This window comes from Capricornis sumatraensis, chromosome 23 (assembly GCF_032405125.1).
Source record: "Capricornis sumatraensis isolate serow.1 chromosome 23, serow.2, whole genome shotgun sequence".
Taxonomy (NCBI): domain Eukaryota; kingdom Metazoa; phylum Chordata; class Mammalia; order Artiodactyla; family Bovidae; genus Capricornis; species Capricornis sumatraensis.
In genome coordinates this window covers 13,898,968-13,916,603 of record NC_091091.1, presented here as the reverse complement: position 1 = coordinate 13,916,603, position 17,636 = coordinate 13,898,968, and the positions used below count along the sequence as shown (strand labels likewise).

The 17,636-nt window shown below is 36.2% G+C and overlaps 1 protein-coding gene across 1 annotated transcript in view; it reads right to left on the bottom strand.

Annotated features, from left to right (window-relative positions):
- HECTD2 (HECT domain E3 ubiquitin protein ligase 2) overlaps positions 1–17,636 on the bottom strand; it is a 70,799-nt gene that overhangs the window by 17,391 nt on the left and 35,772 nt on the right. The window contains exons 3-11 of the mRNA XM_068961505.1: positions 13,195–13,333; positions 10,851–10,953; positions 10,208–10,297; positions 9,484–9,548; positions 7,467–7,512; positions 5,648–5,757; positions 4,061–4,209; positions 3,397–3,520; positions 625–721 (exon numbers count right to left, since the gene is read on the bottom strand). Coding sequence (XP_068817606.1) covers positions 625–721; positions 3,397–3,520; positions 4,061–4,209; positions 5,648–5,757; positions 7,467–7,512; positions 9,484–9,548; positions 10,208–10,297; positions 10,851–10,953; positions 13,195–13,333 — 923 coding nt within the window. The remainder of the gene's footprint in view (positions 1–624; positions 722–3,396; positions 3,521–4,060; positions 4,210–5,647; positions 5,758–7,466; positions 7,513–9,483; positions 9,549–10,207; positions 10,298–10,850; positions 10,954–13,194; positions 13,334–17,636) is intronic.

The following is a 17,636-nucleotide window of genomic DNA, read 5'->3' as shown; positions in this document are numbered from 1 at the left end:
ACTGTGCTATGCAGAAATCATAGTAGGCAGTGGACAGGACAGGCCCAGAGATGAACTTCATCCTACCTAAAGCTGGCCTGACTGCTACCCATTTCAATGGGCCTGCAGGCATTTTGGTCCCCTAAGAATCAATAAAACACCTCTCACCATCTATGGACATATTTCCCAGTTTTCTAAGACTACACTTTTGGTTACATTTTCTAATTTTTCAGCTGTTTCTATTTGACTTCCATAAAATCTAGAAAACGTGTTGGTGGTTTGAGTGGTTTGCTCTTAAGGACACCCCTTCTCTTGTCCTCCCTGTAGTTCTTTCTCACCAATGCCTTGCCAGTGACCCTGGAGGATGGTGTCTACAAAATGATGTCCAAGTTCCCACTACTTTGGATCTGGGAGAGGCATTTAACCTTCCTACTATATTTATAAAACAATGAGAAGTTGATGAGGAGCATTTTTTTCCCTGTATCATGAATAGGTTTAAGTATTTTTTGAGGGAGTATGATATGAATTTTACTTTTGACATTTCCTGATTATGCTAGAACAATTCACATGACATTTGACTTATTTGTTAAATTATTTACTATATATTGATTATAGTCAGCATAAATGTTTTCATAGCTGGCTTACCCTTGCGATGCTTATCATCTGTTGTTCTGAGTCTCTTTGAATAATGATTTTTTTTGCGGCTATAGAAATAACGAATGGGTACTGACAGAAGGAAAACCTGCTCAACAAGTGAAAACAGAAAAAGCAAAATGGTGTATTTTTAGCAAAATTATACTAAGGGAATCTAAGGTACCGCTTCCAACAATATTAAATCATTACTTTCGTACTGTGTTTTACCATTCACAAAATGATTTTATGTGCATAATTTCTTTGAATCCCACAGCCTTGTGACCTATACATCATTATCTGATGTGCAGTGGCTTTATTCCCTAGAGGAAGCTACATCCAATGTTCTGAAATATGTGCTGACAGCTTACACTGTTTATACAAATAATCTCAGTTTATGCAGCCACTTGTACATCATTACCTGGGCAAAACATGGCCAACATCAGAAACAGGAGGCAGGAGTGCTGATGAAGGATTAGGACAGAAAATCATGTGCAGAAATTAATATAAGAATGCATTACTCTGTGAGTATGCATATGCATCAGAAATGCTTATACATCAGAAATGAGGAAATCTAGCAAGAACTATGGTAGGAAAAGTAACACATTTAAGAGTAATAAAAGAAAAGAAAAAGTGTTGCTTTAGCACTGTTATTTAATGATGCAGTAATATGAAATGGTATGTATTTGTAAACACACATGATCAAAAGTTATGAAAACAACTTCTTTCCTGGGTCAGAGCTCACTCTGTTATATAAAGGAGCCATAAAGCACACAGATAAAATGCATTCAGAGAGAACTAGTAAGGCAGCAATGACCCTTCGGGAGCTAGACGCCCACAGAAGTGGCTGTAATGAATCCATCAGCCGTAGTTGGAACACATCCAAGGACAGTTGATCAGCACGTGTGCGACCACTGGTCACACTGTGATGCAGGCATTAGGAGGAAAAAGGAGACAGCCCTGGAATGACCTGAAAATGAAATGGTTTTCCTCTTGGAATGAAACTGTTAGAAAGCAGTAAGAAAATTGTTCAATATTAATGTGTAATAATTTTGAATCACAAAGTGCTAACTAAAAATTTGGAAACAAAAAGAAGTGCAATGAACTTAGTAGGATAATGCTGGTCTAACTGCATACTTTAAAATAGTGTTCTTAGCCCTTCTCTAGTCACAGCACATAGACAAATGATACTATGTGTATGACATACTGAGATAAACACAAGAGGCTACCCTTGGCCAGGCAGTGACTTGCCCTGGGGCTCTGATTCCCTTCTAGGTCCCAAGGGCTGAAGGGATCATAGGATCAAACCTCTATAACTCATTCTTGGTATACCAATGTTACCGTACAGTGTTTAGAGGAGCTTTGCATTAAAAGATGTCACTGAAATATGCACAGTAACTCTTGGCATTGTATTGTAGATTTGTCTAAAACATTACAAATACATTACAGTGGGACAAAAAATATCTTTGTAGAATAAGCTCTGTCAAGAAAAAAATCCATCAGACTGGCCACAGCCCCCCAGAAATGGAATTCTTACTCAGTTCAGGTGTGGAATGAAATATATCCAGGATTCTATTCTATACTACTACTACTACTAAGTCACTTCAGTCGTGTCCAACTCTGTGTGACCCCAGAGACGGCAGCCCGCTAGGCTCCCCCGTCCCTGGGATTCTCCAGGCAAGAACACTGGAGTGGGTTGCCATTTCCTTCTCCAATGCATGAAAGTGGAAAGTGAAAGTGAAGTCGCTCAGTCGTATCCGACCCTCAGTGACCCCACGGACTGCAGCCTTCTAAGCTCCTCCATCCATGGGATTTTCCAGGCAAGAGTACTGGAGTGGGGTGCCATTGCCTTCTCCAATTCTAGTCTATGTTTTAGGTCAATTCTGGTGGAAAGGGTCCCTGGAAGCTTGAACCCATTCTGGGGTTTGGGGTTACTTATATCCATATCATCTCTCTCAGTCTCTCTTAGAATAATGCATTTTGTAGGACATCTCAGAGTCTAGGAATAAATTATGTCTGGGATAGTCTTGCTGGTTTAATCCAAACTGTGACTATAAGGTGCAGGGTCATGAAGAATTTGGCCAAGTGTTTTGAAAATCTATTACACTAATGTACAAACCGTTTCTGGTGATGCCCTCTCTCTGTCCCATCCATTCTTTTAATGCTAGGTATAAAGAACAAACACTTCATCTACAGGAAAAGGGAGAAAAGGAGTGAATTCACGTGTGTATGTGCACACATGTGTGATCACTGTGTGAGATCAGACACCAGCATACCATGGTCCATGGGACCAACATGGCCTACAACCTAGGCTTGTGAGTAAAGCTCTGGAACACAGACACACCCTTTCAGTTACATATTTTCTAAGGCTGTTCTGTGCTATAATGGTAGACCAGAGACTGCATAGCCCAAAGAGCCAGACACATTTATAATCCTGTACTTTCCAGAAAACGTTTGTTGACCTCCGTGTTGGGTGACGGCACACAGAATAAGAAAATTTATAAGAAACTGCATACTAAGAACTTTCCCCTTCTTAAAAAGATGTTACTAACCAAACAAAAATCAATATATTAACATAAAACATAAATTCAGATGAAATAGAAAAAGATGATGCTTTAGGAAATATAATGATATAATGATTTCAAGGCTGGATATCTAAAATACACTTAAAAGTTTATATGTTAAGGTATGTGTACACGTAAATTTACTTACACAAACTTAAAAGCCAGTCATTATTTTGAATAGTATTTTATTCAGGTGAATACTCAAATGAACTTTTGATCATACCTGTGAGAGTTTCCAAAGCTCTGCCAGGTGTGGTATTCTTCCATGAGGTCAATGTGATCCAATGTAGAATTATAGAAATCAGTATAAGGAATAAGGGGAGGGTGAACCAAATTGTTCGCAGTATCTGTAAAGATAAATTCTAACATAATGATCTTTCCCAATACATACATGATTCACTCTAGTAGGAAGAATATTTTAATGCCCACCGGAAAGCCTCTATCTAGAAATTCCTCTTTTCAGCAATTGTAGTGCTGAATGAAGAAGGTAGCTTTAAAACTAAGGTCAAAATGCAGCCGATAATTACTTGCTTTAAAAGAGAACCTGAATGGTGAGGATTATAATGGCATAGTAAAGGGAGTTAGCGAATGGCACACTCAGGAGTGGATATAAGTTCGTGTATTCTTAGGAACCGCTACTTAGGAGGCCATGTGCGGTTGGCAGCCATAAAACAGAATTCTGCTCCATAAAATGCATAAAGCTTTCTCACGCTTACACATTAATTGTGAAATCCATTAGCAAAACAGAAAATACTTTACTACAACTCTCCTCCTCAAAGGAATGATTGAAGATGTATGTCATGCCTCTATAGTATTTTGAGATCCTTATGGAAATATCCTTATATTTAATAAAAGAAAAGTAAAGATGATTGAATAATAAAACCTACTAAGTAAAGCCAATACTTTAGATGCTGATGGGATCCACCACGAACACTTTGATATAGGTGGAAATTCTTCAGGTTTTGCAGGAAACAGGCGTAAAGAAATAAACTGCAGCAATCTCTCTACCAATGGTTTGAACCTCTTCTGGGATAATCTGGTAAAGATTTTGAAATAATTCCAATCAAAATTCACATTTTCTATTTTGGCAATATATTTGTTAGAGATCAAAGTTCATCCTTTATGCATAAAACTTTATAGACTATTCCCCCAAATTCTATTTCTTTAATTGCCCCAAATTTGAAAAGATGCAAAATTTTACCTCAAATATCATTTCTTAATTAAATAAGAAATAAACACCAAGATTACTATAAAGTTAGCATTAAGCATTTCACTTTTAAGGCTTTTAGTATTCAGTCACTCCTCATTCATAGACTCTGTATTTGCAAATTCACCCATTTCCTACTATTTAATTCTAAACCCCAAGTAAATGATTGTGGCGCTTTTGTGGTCATTTCATAGCAGTGCAAAGAGTGACCAAAAACGGAAGTTGCTTATGCTGAGGATGAATAAGGTGATGCTCTGCCTCCTTGTTTTAGCTCTCATACTGCAAATAAGTATTCTTTATGCAATCTACTCAGGTCACGGTTTTCAAATTCTTATGCTTTTCATTTGTGATTTTGCCCCTAACTCTAGTGCTAGTTCTAAAGTTCTGACTAGTGTTCCTAAGAAGGATGTGATGTGCCTTACGGAGAAGGTACTTGTGTCCAATAAACTTTGCTTAGACATGAGTTATGATGCTGTTGGCGGTGTGTTAGCTGCTCAGTTGTGTCTGACTCTTTTTGTGACCCCATGGACTGTAGCCTGCCAGGCTCCTTGGTCCATGGAATTTTCCAGGCAAGAACACTGGAGTGGGTTGCCATTCTCTTCTAGAGGGGATCTTCCCAACCCAGGGATTGAATCTGGGTCTCCTGCATTGCAGGCAGATTCTTCACCTTTTGTTGGCTGTGAGTTGAATGTTAATAAAATAATGATTTTATCAAATAAGGTGTCTTTAAAATGAAACACAGATAAAGTAAGGCTATGTACTGATATGCTGATGGAAATGTTGTGAGCAAAGGCTTGTAGGAATCTAACCCTTCTGAGTGGGAATAATGGTTCACTATTCACCAATTCAGTACTCACAGTAGCTTTACAGAACGTAACTATTGCTAATAATGAGAAATGATTGTATTTAAAATTAATTTTGGGACGATTTAGCTTCTTTAGCTTGTATTAGTCATGGGGAAAAGTAATTGTTAATGTAAGTACAGTACTGTGAAAAAAATACTGTACTTTTATAAATTGATGGCTAATATGTTCAACGATAGGAATGTGCTGTATAAAATACAAAAGCAGTGGACAGAAATCTCAACAACATCTGGTACAAGCAAAATGGTTACTTACACACAAAACAGATCTTTAATGTATCCTTTATGTAGTACTAAATAAAACACTTGTAATTGGCTTCTGAAGCACTGTGTCATTTCTAAAGACCTGAAAACATTTAACGTCATTATAAAATTAAAAGTTCTTAATATCATAGAGTAATTTACTTTTTAAACCAGTGAGCTAGGAAATGATGGTCAGCTTCCACTAAGCTGGCTGTCTGTCGTAGCAAGTGGGCATAGATGACATACGTAGATGTGTTATTAAATTGAGGATTCTGAAAAAGATATTGAAGATAATTGTGTTAAAATTGTGTTAACATGTAAAAGGAAAGACACTAAGCTTAATGAGCTAAGTGGCAAATTCAGAAAACTAAATTTGAGATTATGAAATACTAGGTGAAATCCTTTAAAATAAGAATCTATTTGTTTCATTATTTAATTAGCAGAGACTTGGATTTCCACAATGGTCCAGGGGCTTTGAATTAAGAAAGATTTAGGTCTGAGGGCTAATTCTACCACTTACTACTATATGCCCTTAAGAATGTTCCTTAAACTTTGATGCTCAACTTCTTCATCTAGAAAATGGGAATGATAATATCTATCTTGGAAACTGTTTTGAGTATTAAAAAAAACTATAACACAAAGCACCTAGCTCACTGCCTAGTATAAATGGAGGGAATCACTCCTTTCCAATTAAGCAAAAACCTGGTTCTCTCTTGATTTAAAAAAAAGGGGAGGGACAGAGAATGCTAGAAAAATAAAAGCTGGTAATGAAACTTATGCAATGTGAAAGGAATCACCTAACAGCTCCTGAGAACTTTTAAATGTTAAAGGAGAGCCTGTAAACCAAGCACAAACTCTAGTTACATTTCCAAAATCTAAAACTCACAACGTACATTTCAGAACTTGATGGTAAAAATAAGTATTACTGAACAATAAACTGAAATTGTAAAAAAGAAAAGAGCACCACGTTTTTCAAAACCATCCTGACCAGGATGGTTCAAAATGAGGGAGTGACCCCAGCCGATAATCTCATTTAAGTGATAGCTCTTATGCGTAGTTTACTGAGGATCAAATACACTCTCCTAAAAATCTGAGCTTCATGTTGTCACTTTCTAGCTTTTACTATCTTCACATATATTTCCTTTATTGTTTTTTTTTCCAGTTTTGTCTTTCTCTTCTTACCTTTTTACCTCTCCTTCCTCTCCTTACCTCTCTCAACTGCCTTTTATCTGTTTCCCCCTATTTCCCCCTACTTTTTCTTCTTTTTCTTTTTTCCTCTCTCCTCCTCCTTCTACCCATATCTTCCATATTTTTTATTGGACATAATATTAAATTAAACATTATATCTTATTTAACATAATTTTTCTTATCTTTAAATGAGATAATAATCTATACAACCATCTTTGGTAAACTGTGAAGAATAATACAAATATAGTATGCTAGCTATGGGAATACCATACTTCTCAAAAAATTATAAAAGTTAAAATTACTTTTCATTTGTTTGGACCTTATTTATTTATTTATATTAATGAATCTGTATCTCTTGAGAGGAAAAAGTTCATCATCTTTGCTTTAGCAAACATAAACAACCACTTTGATTTTTCCATTAGAATTCTAGCTTAAATATTTATTGAAAAGTTAGAAACCTACTAATTGGGAAACAAAAAAGAGTTTTGAAGCCCCCTTAAAAAACTAGTTACAAGAAAGGAAGTTGACTCGAGGGGGAAGAAGTGCTTCTATTCTCTTTGTTCCAGAATTCAACAGCAGGAAGGCAAGAGCAAAATTAAAATATTAATTCTGGAGATCATTTAGCTTCCCACTGTTTGTTATAGCTTCAATTCTCTGATTAAAAGTAATTATAATCTAAAAAGTATCAGAAACGCTGCTCAAAATAATACTTAGTAGTGGATGTCTTTTTACTTACACGTGTTCAGATTGAAATATGAATTATACAATTTCAACTGAGTTCTTGCTTTCTTACCTGTAAAAGTATAAAATATGCTCTGAGATCATCTTTTGTTCGTGGACTGAAAAAGAAAGAAGTGTAACTGATGAGAGATGCTTAATCTTACACCATCTAATAAAAATTATCAATGTTTCTGTGGGAATTAACTTGATAAAAGCTAAAACCTAGACTTAAATCTGAAAACATAAAAGTAAATCATTGCCTAAAGTGTACTAGATGCCCTTTATAAATGTAAAGCCACATCATCTGACATATAAATAAACGTGTATTAAATTTTGAAATTTATATGTATGTATGTATATTATATATATAATTTTAAAATTAGTAGTAATATTCCTCTATGGAAGAATTATCTGACTGAATAATGATTTAAATTATTTGGGTTTAAATAAAATCTAAACTATTTCTTTCTATAGTAGTCTATATAATTTTCAGATTATTTTCTCAATGGGACTATTGTTTTATTTTAGAAATTATATTTGAAAATATTTTAATAAGATCAAAGCAATTCATAAACATTAAAATTCCTGGTGATAAGAGTCCTGTTTTTTTTTTTTCCATTTTATAGCTGTACCATTAAAATGTCCATCTTCCTGTCCTATGCACCAGTATTTTAGTACAGTGTACAGCTTTGGGCACAGAAATGGTGGTTAAGATCATAGGCTCTTTTGCCAGACAGCCTGGGTTCTAATTATGACTAAGGTACTTATTGTGTTAACCTAGGCAGTTTACTTCTCTGTAAATTAATTTCCTCAAGTGTGAAGTGAAAATAATCCTATTACCTATTTCACAGGATTGCAGTGAAGATTCAATATGAGAAATACATGCAAAATCATTTGAAAGGTGATTAGCCCATAGTAAACAGTCAATAAGCTATAGATCTTGCTGTTGTTACTATAAGTCCAAAATAAAACACAATTTTGGGGGTAGAGACCACATGATCCTTTCATAAGTAAGTTGCATCAAATTATTTTAATCTGTCTCAGGTACACATTTGAGGAGCAGGGGTTAGAAAGCTGTGGGAGTGTGCTCAGAGGGGACTAAGGTCCTGCAGTTTCAAACCACTGGACTTCCTCACTCTCCTAAGCATTCTTTGGACATTCTAATTTTTCCTCTTCGTCTCCAATGAGGCATTATATATTCAACCAGAAACATAAAATTCAAGGAAAACGCAAAAGTATTACTAGAATGATAAACTAGGAAAATATTGATAAAAATCACATGCAAAATATGTGATTTCAATTGTTTTAAAAAGACAACTAGAAAAAAACTGCACAGTTACATTTTTACTTTTTTAATACTATTCTGTCTTTTCTCAATGTTCTATAAAAACCATAAATTTCTTTGAAAATTGGAACAATGTTAAAATATATACGGTATATTTAACATACTTAAGAACTGTGGTTGGTATTTTCAAACCAGGCTTAATATAAACATTTAAATTATAAGCTAATGGCATTGCTCGGCTTTAATAGCAGCTATTATTTAAATTGTTATTTAAGTAATATCAATTTAAATATGTACTTTTAAAACTGTATTTTTGTGTTCTGCATATTCCAAACACTATCAATTATACTGTCCATTCTTTATATAACAATTCAATATTTAGTTCCAGAAAAAAATATTTTAGTGGCTAAATTTATGTTTGCTTATATTAGAAATAAGGAAATGTCTACTCTGCTACCTGGAAGCCCAAGCATATATTTAATGTTCATATTATTTCATTCTAGGTTACTGATTTAACCACTCATCCTATTTTTATAAAGCACATATATCTCTACACAAAAAATTTTATATAGTTTTAAAGAATTCACAGATCCTCTGAGGCTTACATGCGGATCCTCCTAATAAGTCATAAGTCTCGAGTTAAAAAGCTTTGTTATAAATGGTTTACAATTTCATTCTATGTTTTTACTGTATCAACTAAAATCTTTTCTGAGTAAAACACACACATATATATTAAAGTTGGATGAGGTGAACAGATTAACCATCTATACTGATGAGCTACAATTACAATATTGGTAACAATTACCCTTTCCATTCTTGTAACAGGCTGTTAATGATTCCCTTTAATACTGTCTTCTGAATGTCTTGAGGCTGTAGGCAAAAGAAAATCATGAAATAATTACAGTTAGATATTTAGGTGACTTTTATATGTTACTTATATTTACAGATGTCTCAGTGGTTAAAACTGGACTTGATGACCGATTACTGCCATTTATGGTGGTCTCAATTTCACTTCTGAAAGATTACAATGAAAATGTTCCCTGGGATGTGCACTGTACAACCTGCACAAACATACGTGGTGGCTGTTTGATGATTACCATCAGTTTTATGTAACAGTGAAAAACAGAAAAAGAAAAATAATTTCACCGTCTCTGGATCAACAAGATTAAATCATTAACACAAACTGAAGAACAGCATGTTTAACAATATAAAATGATGGCATACATTTTATACATATTTATATGTTATAATTAGCAGTTAAGTCCACAGTTCATTATAAAGTACAACCAAATTATGCTAAAAAAAAGATAAAAAATTTTTCTTACAGAATTCAAAAAACTTTTTAATTAAAAAATATAAGAATTAAAAAATAACCTAACTTTCTGAGAATTTCAACCAAATTTACCAAAAAAGTTTCTTATGTAATTATGTTACAAGGTGAGTTTTACAACATTTGTGTGGCTGATTTCAAAGTACAGTATAGACTCAAACAATTGTATGATTTGCATGTGTTCATAAATGATACTTACAGTATTAAGTAAGGCATCATATACAGCATTCACAAATTTAGCATTAATCCCAGAGTCTTCAATAGTATTAAACGAGGCAGAGGCATCTTTCTGAAAATTCAATTAAAGAACTAAGTGTATATAACATTTTAAGAACTATTCTAAGTAATATCTGAATCATAACTATTCCTTCATAATTTGTAATATTCTTAGTATGATGATATAAAAGAAATGTTACGGCTAAATTGCTAAAAAGGAAAATAAATACACAAGGATTATTTTAACAATTTCTTTTTCAAAAACTTAAAGAATGGAGTCAAACGTTGTTGTTATTTGCTAAGTCATGTTTGACTCTGTGATCCCATGGACTGCAGCACACCAGGCTTCCCTGTTCTCTGCTATCTCCTGGGGTTTGCTTAAATTCATGTCCATAGCGTCAGTGAGGTTATCTAACCATCTCAAGTATTACATTAGTACAAATAAAAACAATTTTTAAGATATCACTTAAGTAATTATTGTGATACCTATAATTTCAGAATTAATACATATTTATATTTGCTTAAGTAGCTGCTTAAGCCAATACTGGGTAGAAAAACAGGTAAATTCAGTGTCTTTTTTGGGGGGAAAATTTAAAAAGTGAAAAATGTGCTTTATGTGTTCTTACCTTAAATGCAGCACTTAGTTCTGGAAAAGAATCAAATGTTGCAAGATAAAAATCATATACTGTTTTCCAATCTCCTGATGACTTAGCTTTTTCTACATCTTCCCTAAAATAAAAGCATTTATTAGCCACAACAGATAAAAACATTATTCAGATAATACAGCACTGATTCTTTACAGATGAATGTCACCCAACATGCAACTTGGAATAATGAAGCTGAATATAGGAATGTGCTCCAGTTACTGTAAACACGTGGTTTCTGAATTTATAATTCTTAATTGGATTAAGGTATTAATCCAGCTTCAACTTTCCCATTTATTTGCTTTTTAAAAAGTTCACTTTTGGGCTTCCCTGGTGGTCCACGGGTTGTGAATCCACCTTGCAATGTAGGGGACGCCAGTTAGACTCTTGGCCTGGGAGGATCCCACGTGCCACGGAACAACTAAGCCCAAGCACCACAACCACTGAGCCCGTGTGCCTAGAGCCTGGGCTCTGCAACAAGGGGTGCCACTGCAATTAGGAGCCCATGCACCACAACCAGGAAGCAGCCCCCACTTGCCACACTAGAGAAAGTCCATGCACAACAGCAAAGACCCAGCGCAGGCAAAATAAAGACACAAATCGTTTTTAAAAGTTCATTTTGACATGCTCCTTATCATTATCTCTCTTTCTTTCCTTTCCAGCCAAATTTCTTGACAGATTTTGTTTACATTCTATCCCTACTTTCTCTTTCTCACTTAGTCCTTTGAGTATCCATTTGGTTTTTATTATTAGGTTGGTGCAAAAAGTAAATGTGGTTTTGCATTGTTGAACTTTGCCCTTTGACATGGGAATACACTCTTCAATAAATGTGGTTATGTTATGATACATCATTTTAATGCACATTTCTTGCTTTATGTTTTTTTGCTAATGACTTATTACTAGCTGTTTATTTTATATTTTAGACTACAGAAATGATGTTAGACAAAAAGCTAATTTGGGCAATTTTTGTATTCGAGTTCAAAATGGGTCATAAAGCAGTGGAGACAATTAACAATATCAACAACACATTTGGCCCAGGAACTGCTAACCAATGTACAGTGCAGTGGTGATTCAAGAAGTTTTGCAAAGGAAATGAGAGCCTTGAAGATGAGGAGCATAGTGGCTGGCCATTGGAAGTTAACTATGACCAACTGAGAGCCATTATTGAAGCTGTTTTTATAACTACATGAGAAGTTGCCAAAAAGCTCTCTGTTGACCATTCTAAGGTCATTCGGCATTTGAAGCAAACTGGAAAGGTAAAAAGCTCGATAAATGGATGCCTCATGAGTTGACTGCAAATCAAAAAAGCTATCGTTTTGAAATGTCATCTCTTATTCTACGCAACCAACCATCTCTTGATTGGATTGTGACCTGTGACGAAAGGTGGATGTTATACGACAACTGGCAGTGACCAGCTCAATGGCTGGACAGAGAAGATGCTCCAAAGCACTTCCCAAAGCCAAACTTGCACCAAAAAAGGATCATAGTCACTGTTTGGTGGCCTCCTGCCTGTCTGATCCACTACAGCTTTCGGAATCCCAGCGAAACCATGACATCGGAGAAGTCTGCTGAGCAAATCGATGAGATGCACTGAAAACTGCCACATCTGCAGCTGGTACTGGTTAACAGAAGAGATCCAATTCTCCATGACAACCCCCGACCACACAGCACAAGCAAATGTTTCAGAACTTGAACCAATTAGGCCATGAAGTTTTGCCTCGTCTGCCATATTCACCTGACCTCTTACCAACTGACTGCCACTTGTTCAAGCATCTTGGCAACTTTTTGGAGGGAAAACACCTCCACAACCACCAGGAGGGAGAAAATGCTTTCCAAGAGTTCACTGAGTTCTGAAGCATGGACTTTTATGCTACAGGAATGAAAGAAGTTATTTTTTATTGGGAAAAATGTATCAACTGTAATAGTTCCTATTTTGATTAATAACAATGTGTTTGAGCCTAGTTATGATTTAAAATTCATGGCCAAAAACCAATATTACTTTTGTACCAACTTAATAGCAGCAAGGTAGCTTCCATGGTCTGTGTGTCACTTACTAAGTGAAATCTTATTTTTTAAAAAGGACACATTGCTTCATCTCTGCTTGCTTGTTTGGACTCATTTTCTCTTATTTAGTGTTTCTTTTGTTGCAACATTATATATTTGTTCTCACCTTCAACTTAAGACATCCAGTCTTTGGTGCCTTCACTCTTATAATACCTTATGAGCCATAAGTTCAATTAATTTCCAACACAAAAATATTAAATTATGTGAAGTGCTGACATGCAGTTGATTATATGTCTACATGTAACAATGAGCCAAAACTTACAGAAAGTCTTTCATAGTTTTGGGCTGAACTGGAAGGATGGGTTCTGGAAGAACTGGGGCTTTTATTTCAGATGATAATGGATCTGTGGAGATGCGCTGTTTTTGTCTAACATCAAGGGAAATTGGTGGTAGGTCTCTCACTGTGAAGGATAAAGTAGTCAATGCAATTAATCATAAACTTTTCCAAATTATAAAAATGCCATGCTAAGTCAACATGAACAGAAAACGAATGGATTATTTTCTATTGCATTCACTTTGGGACAATATAATAGAAAAACCTACCACATTGAAGGGCACTTACTGGGAGAGTCTGTTGTCACCCTACCCAATTTCACCCATGACAGAAAAATTATATGACATTAAAAGTTATCTACAGATATAATATGGGGCTTCCCAGGTGGTTCAGTGGTAAAGAATCTGCCTGCTAAGCAGGAGATGCAGGTTCAATCCCTGCACCTCCAGAGGGCTGGGAAGATCCCTTGGAGAAGGAAATGACAACCCACTCCAGTATTCTTGTCTGGAAAATCCCATGGACAGAGGAGCCTGGTGGGCTACAGTCCATGGGGTCACAAAGAGTCAGACACAACGCAGGGAATGAACAACAAAAACAGATATAATGTAGAATTTTTCTTTCACCGCCTCCCTTCCTATAAATTGTCTTTTAGAGATTATTTCAGTGGATATTTTTAGTGATTATTAGCTTTCTGAATATAGTTGCTCCTTGAATGGTGCAGAACTTGGGCACCAACCCCTCACATAATTTTACAGTTGGCCTTCTGCACCCTCGGTTCAGCATCTGCAGATTCAACCAAACACAGATTCTGTAGTAGTATAGTACTTCTATACTGAAATTTATTGAAAAAAAAAAATCAGCCTGTAAGTGGACTCACACAGTTCAAAACCATGTTGTTCAAGGGTCAATCGTATAGGTAGGTCACTTATTTATATTCTCTGCAATTTCTGTTGGAGTTTCAGCACTTTGTTATCAATTTGCATGAACAGTTTATGTACTTTTCTTTTCCCCCAAATACCTACTGGTTCAATGACTGGCCTTTTTGTTGCATTTCATAACCTTATAATGGTCAAATAAACCAAGTACAGAAATAGCTCATAAAACAAATGTATGGCTTAAAGAATTACTGCAAGGCAAACACCTGTGAAACGCTAACCAGTCAAGAAATAGAGTGTTACCAGCCCCTCACTGCTCTGTCTATTCCAATGTTAATTTCTCTCAATTTCTTTATAACTCTTTCCTCATTTCTTTTTAAATGTTAAGTATTTTCGCATTTTTTTAGGTCTCATAAGGTGCTTTTACATTTGTTTGCTTTTATGCTCCTTCCAGTTTATTTCTAAGATTAAATTCTAATTATTTCCTTCACTGTCACTTCAGCTTTCATTTTTTGCGATTCTAATTTATGGCATTCTTTCAGGTGTCATGTCATTTTCTTAATGAATTTTAGCTCATTTTGAAATAGAATTTTATCTTTTTTTGTGGGCATGTGTTTCTGATGTGCTCTCATTGATCAAGTGGCTATTATTTTATTACAATAAAATTTTGTAATAAAAAATTATAAATTTTGTAGCCAATTTGATTTGAAATTATTTTCCCCAAATTTTCAGAAGGAGGTGTAGCTCTCCTTTTTTTTGTTTTTATGTAGAACTCAAATATGTGGTAACTTGCTTTATGGGATTCCAGGCCCTGCTTCCCTGCTCCACTTTTATTCTGGTTTTCTCTGTCCTTAATCGCTATTGTCCCAGAGCTGCTCAAATTTGATTCTAATCTCAGGATGCCCTCCACACCTACCCCCAGCCTGGAAGGAAGCACTAGCTGGGAGAATTCACAAGGGTTACCTGCTCCCTTCAGACCTCACGTGGGCCACCTGCATGCACCTGCTCTTGGCAAAACCCCTCCCAATTTCAGTTTCTGTTCTCCAATTGGCCTCCTGAGCTTTCCAATGAATAGCCATTCCCTTCTCCAGAGGATCCTCCTGACCCAGGGATCAAACCGCTGTCTCCCGCATTGCAGACAGGTCCTCTACCATCTCAGCCACCAGGAAAGCCCTTATCCAGTGAGTACCTGCTGTCTATTTGGAAGCTCTCTTGGTCTCGAGTCCGTCAAACAGCCCAGATGCTTCCTTCTGCTTACATCTGATTCTGGTGGTTTGTCCTGCTATCTTTTGGGGTTTACAGGGACATTTTATGAGCTAATTCTGTAGTAAATGATGTCCAAGGTGTTTAATTTTGCTATAGAGGTGGTGTGTGTGTTTTACTAGGGGCTCAGATTAAAAAACAATGCTGCTTCTGCTGTTACCTTCTTTAAAATCTGTTTGCCTTTTAATTTTATTTCTGAAAACAGAAGAGTAATTTTTCTTATTTTATTCATTTCTAATTGGAGGATAATTGCTTTACAATATTGTGCTGGTTTCTGCCATTTATCAACATGAAACAGTCGCAGGTATACATATGTCCCCTCACTCTTAAACCTCCCTCCCGCCTCCCACCTCATCCCACCCCTCTAGGTTGTCACAGAGCACCAGGTTTGAGCTCCCTGCGTCATATAGCAAATTCCCACTGGCTATCTGTTTTACATATGGCAGAGTCTGTTTTTCAAAGCTACTCTCTCAATTCATCACACCTTCTCCTTCCCCAACTGTGTCCACAAGTCTTGGAAACAGGAAAGTATTTAAATAATATTTCTATTACTTACTTTATCAACATATTCCTTTAGTAATTTTTAATGATTAGTAATCCAAGCCTTCCCTCCCAAGAGACCTAGAGAGCAGATGACCATGTATCTCTTCTAATCTGTGCTTCTTTTCCACTGCAGTACCTGTGAAGGATATACTTACCACATTGCCTAGCAAATAGTAAATGCTCAATAAATTTTATCATTTCTAGAACTTATGAGGCAATGCAATATAAAATGTATTTTTTTTCCTAAATGGCCCATTTCAGAATACCATGTATAAAAGTATGTCACTGCACAGTTTTTTGATACTTTTATCATATATTAAGTTCTTGTATATTCTAGAGCCTATTATTGGGCTAATGCATATGACTCTACTGACCTGTTAATTTTTGTATGAAATAATTTCAGTTACTATAGCTTAATATCTATCAATACCTGGTAAGGCAATAGGCTTGGTGAGAGATAGCTGGTGGCTTGGGCCTGAGTGGTAGTAGTAAACTGATGAGAGATGGTAGGATTTGTGACATATTCTGAATATAGAATGATAGGAAGATGTGTCGGCAGACAGGTAGAAATGCCAGGATTTGTTAAAAGAAAGATGAGCCAAAGATGACTTTGATAATTTAGCTTGACCATTAACTGGGACCATTTACTGAAATGGAGAACACTAGACCACTCAGTTCAGTTCAGTCACTCAGTTGTGTCCGACTCTTTGCGACCCCATGAACCGCAGCAAGCCAGGCCTCCCTGTCCATCACCAATGCCTGGAGTTCACCCAAACCCATGCCCATTGAGTCAGTGATGCCATCCAACCATCTCATCCTCTGTTGTCCCCTTCTCCTCCTGCCCTCAGTCTTTCCCAGCATCAGGGTCTTTTCCAATGAGTCACCTCTCCGTATCAGGTGGCCAAAGGATTGGAGTTTCAGCTTCAACATCAGTCCTTCCAATAAACACCCAGGACTGATCTCCTTTAGGATGGACTGGTTGGATCTCCTTGCAGTCCAAGGGACTCTCAAGAGTCTTCTCCAACACCACAGTTCAAAAGCATCAATTCTTCAGCACTCAGCTTTCTTTCTAGTCCAACTCTCACATCCATACATGACCACAGGAAAAACCATAGCCTTGACTAGAGGGACCTTTGTTGGCAAAGTAATGTCTCTGCTTTTTAATATGCTGTCTAGGTTGGTCATAACTTCCCTTCCAAAGAGTAAGCATCTTTTAATTTCATGGCTGCAATCACCATCTGCAATGATTTTGGAGCCCAGAAAAATAAAGTCAGCCACTATTTCCACTGTTTCCCCATCTATTTGCCATGAAGTGATGGGACCGGATGCCAGACCACTAGAGGAAGTTTTGTTTTTTTTTCAGGGGTTGGGGTGGGTGGGAGTCAGAAAGTTTTCTTTTGGCCATATTAAAGGTAAGATGTTTATGAGACATCCAAATGCAGATGTTGAATAGATATGACTCTTGAGTGCAGGGGAGCTGTGAAGGTTTATAGCTCATAGTAAAAATGCTCGATTAACGAGATCCCTAAGGAGAGGGTAAACAGAGAAGAAGCCTGAGAATTGAGCTCTGGGGACTGTGTCCTGGAGCAGTCCAACACTGGAAGCCAATTAATTCTCTCTCTTTTATTTCACAGTGAAAATACTGAAGGACTGACTTTTATTTTGAATGTAGCTCTAGTCTTCTCTTATAATTTATGATGCAGTACTTTCATTTTCAAATGATTTAATTATAAACATGGACAAATCCAA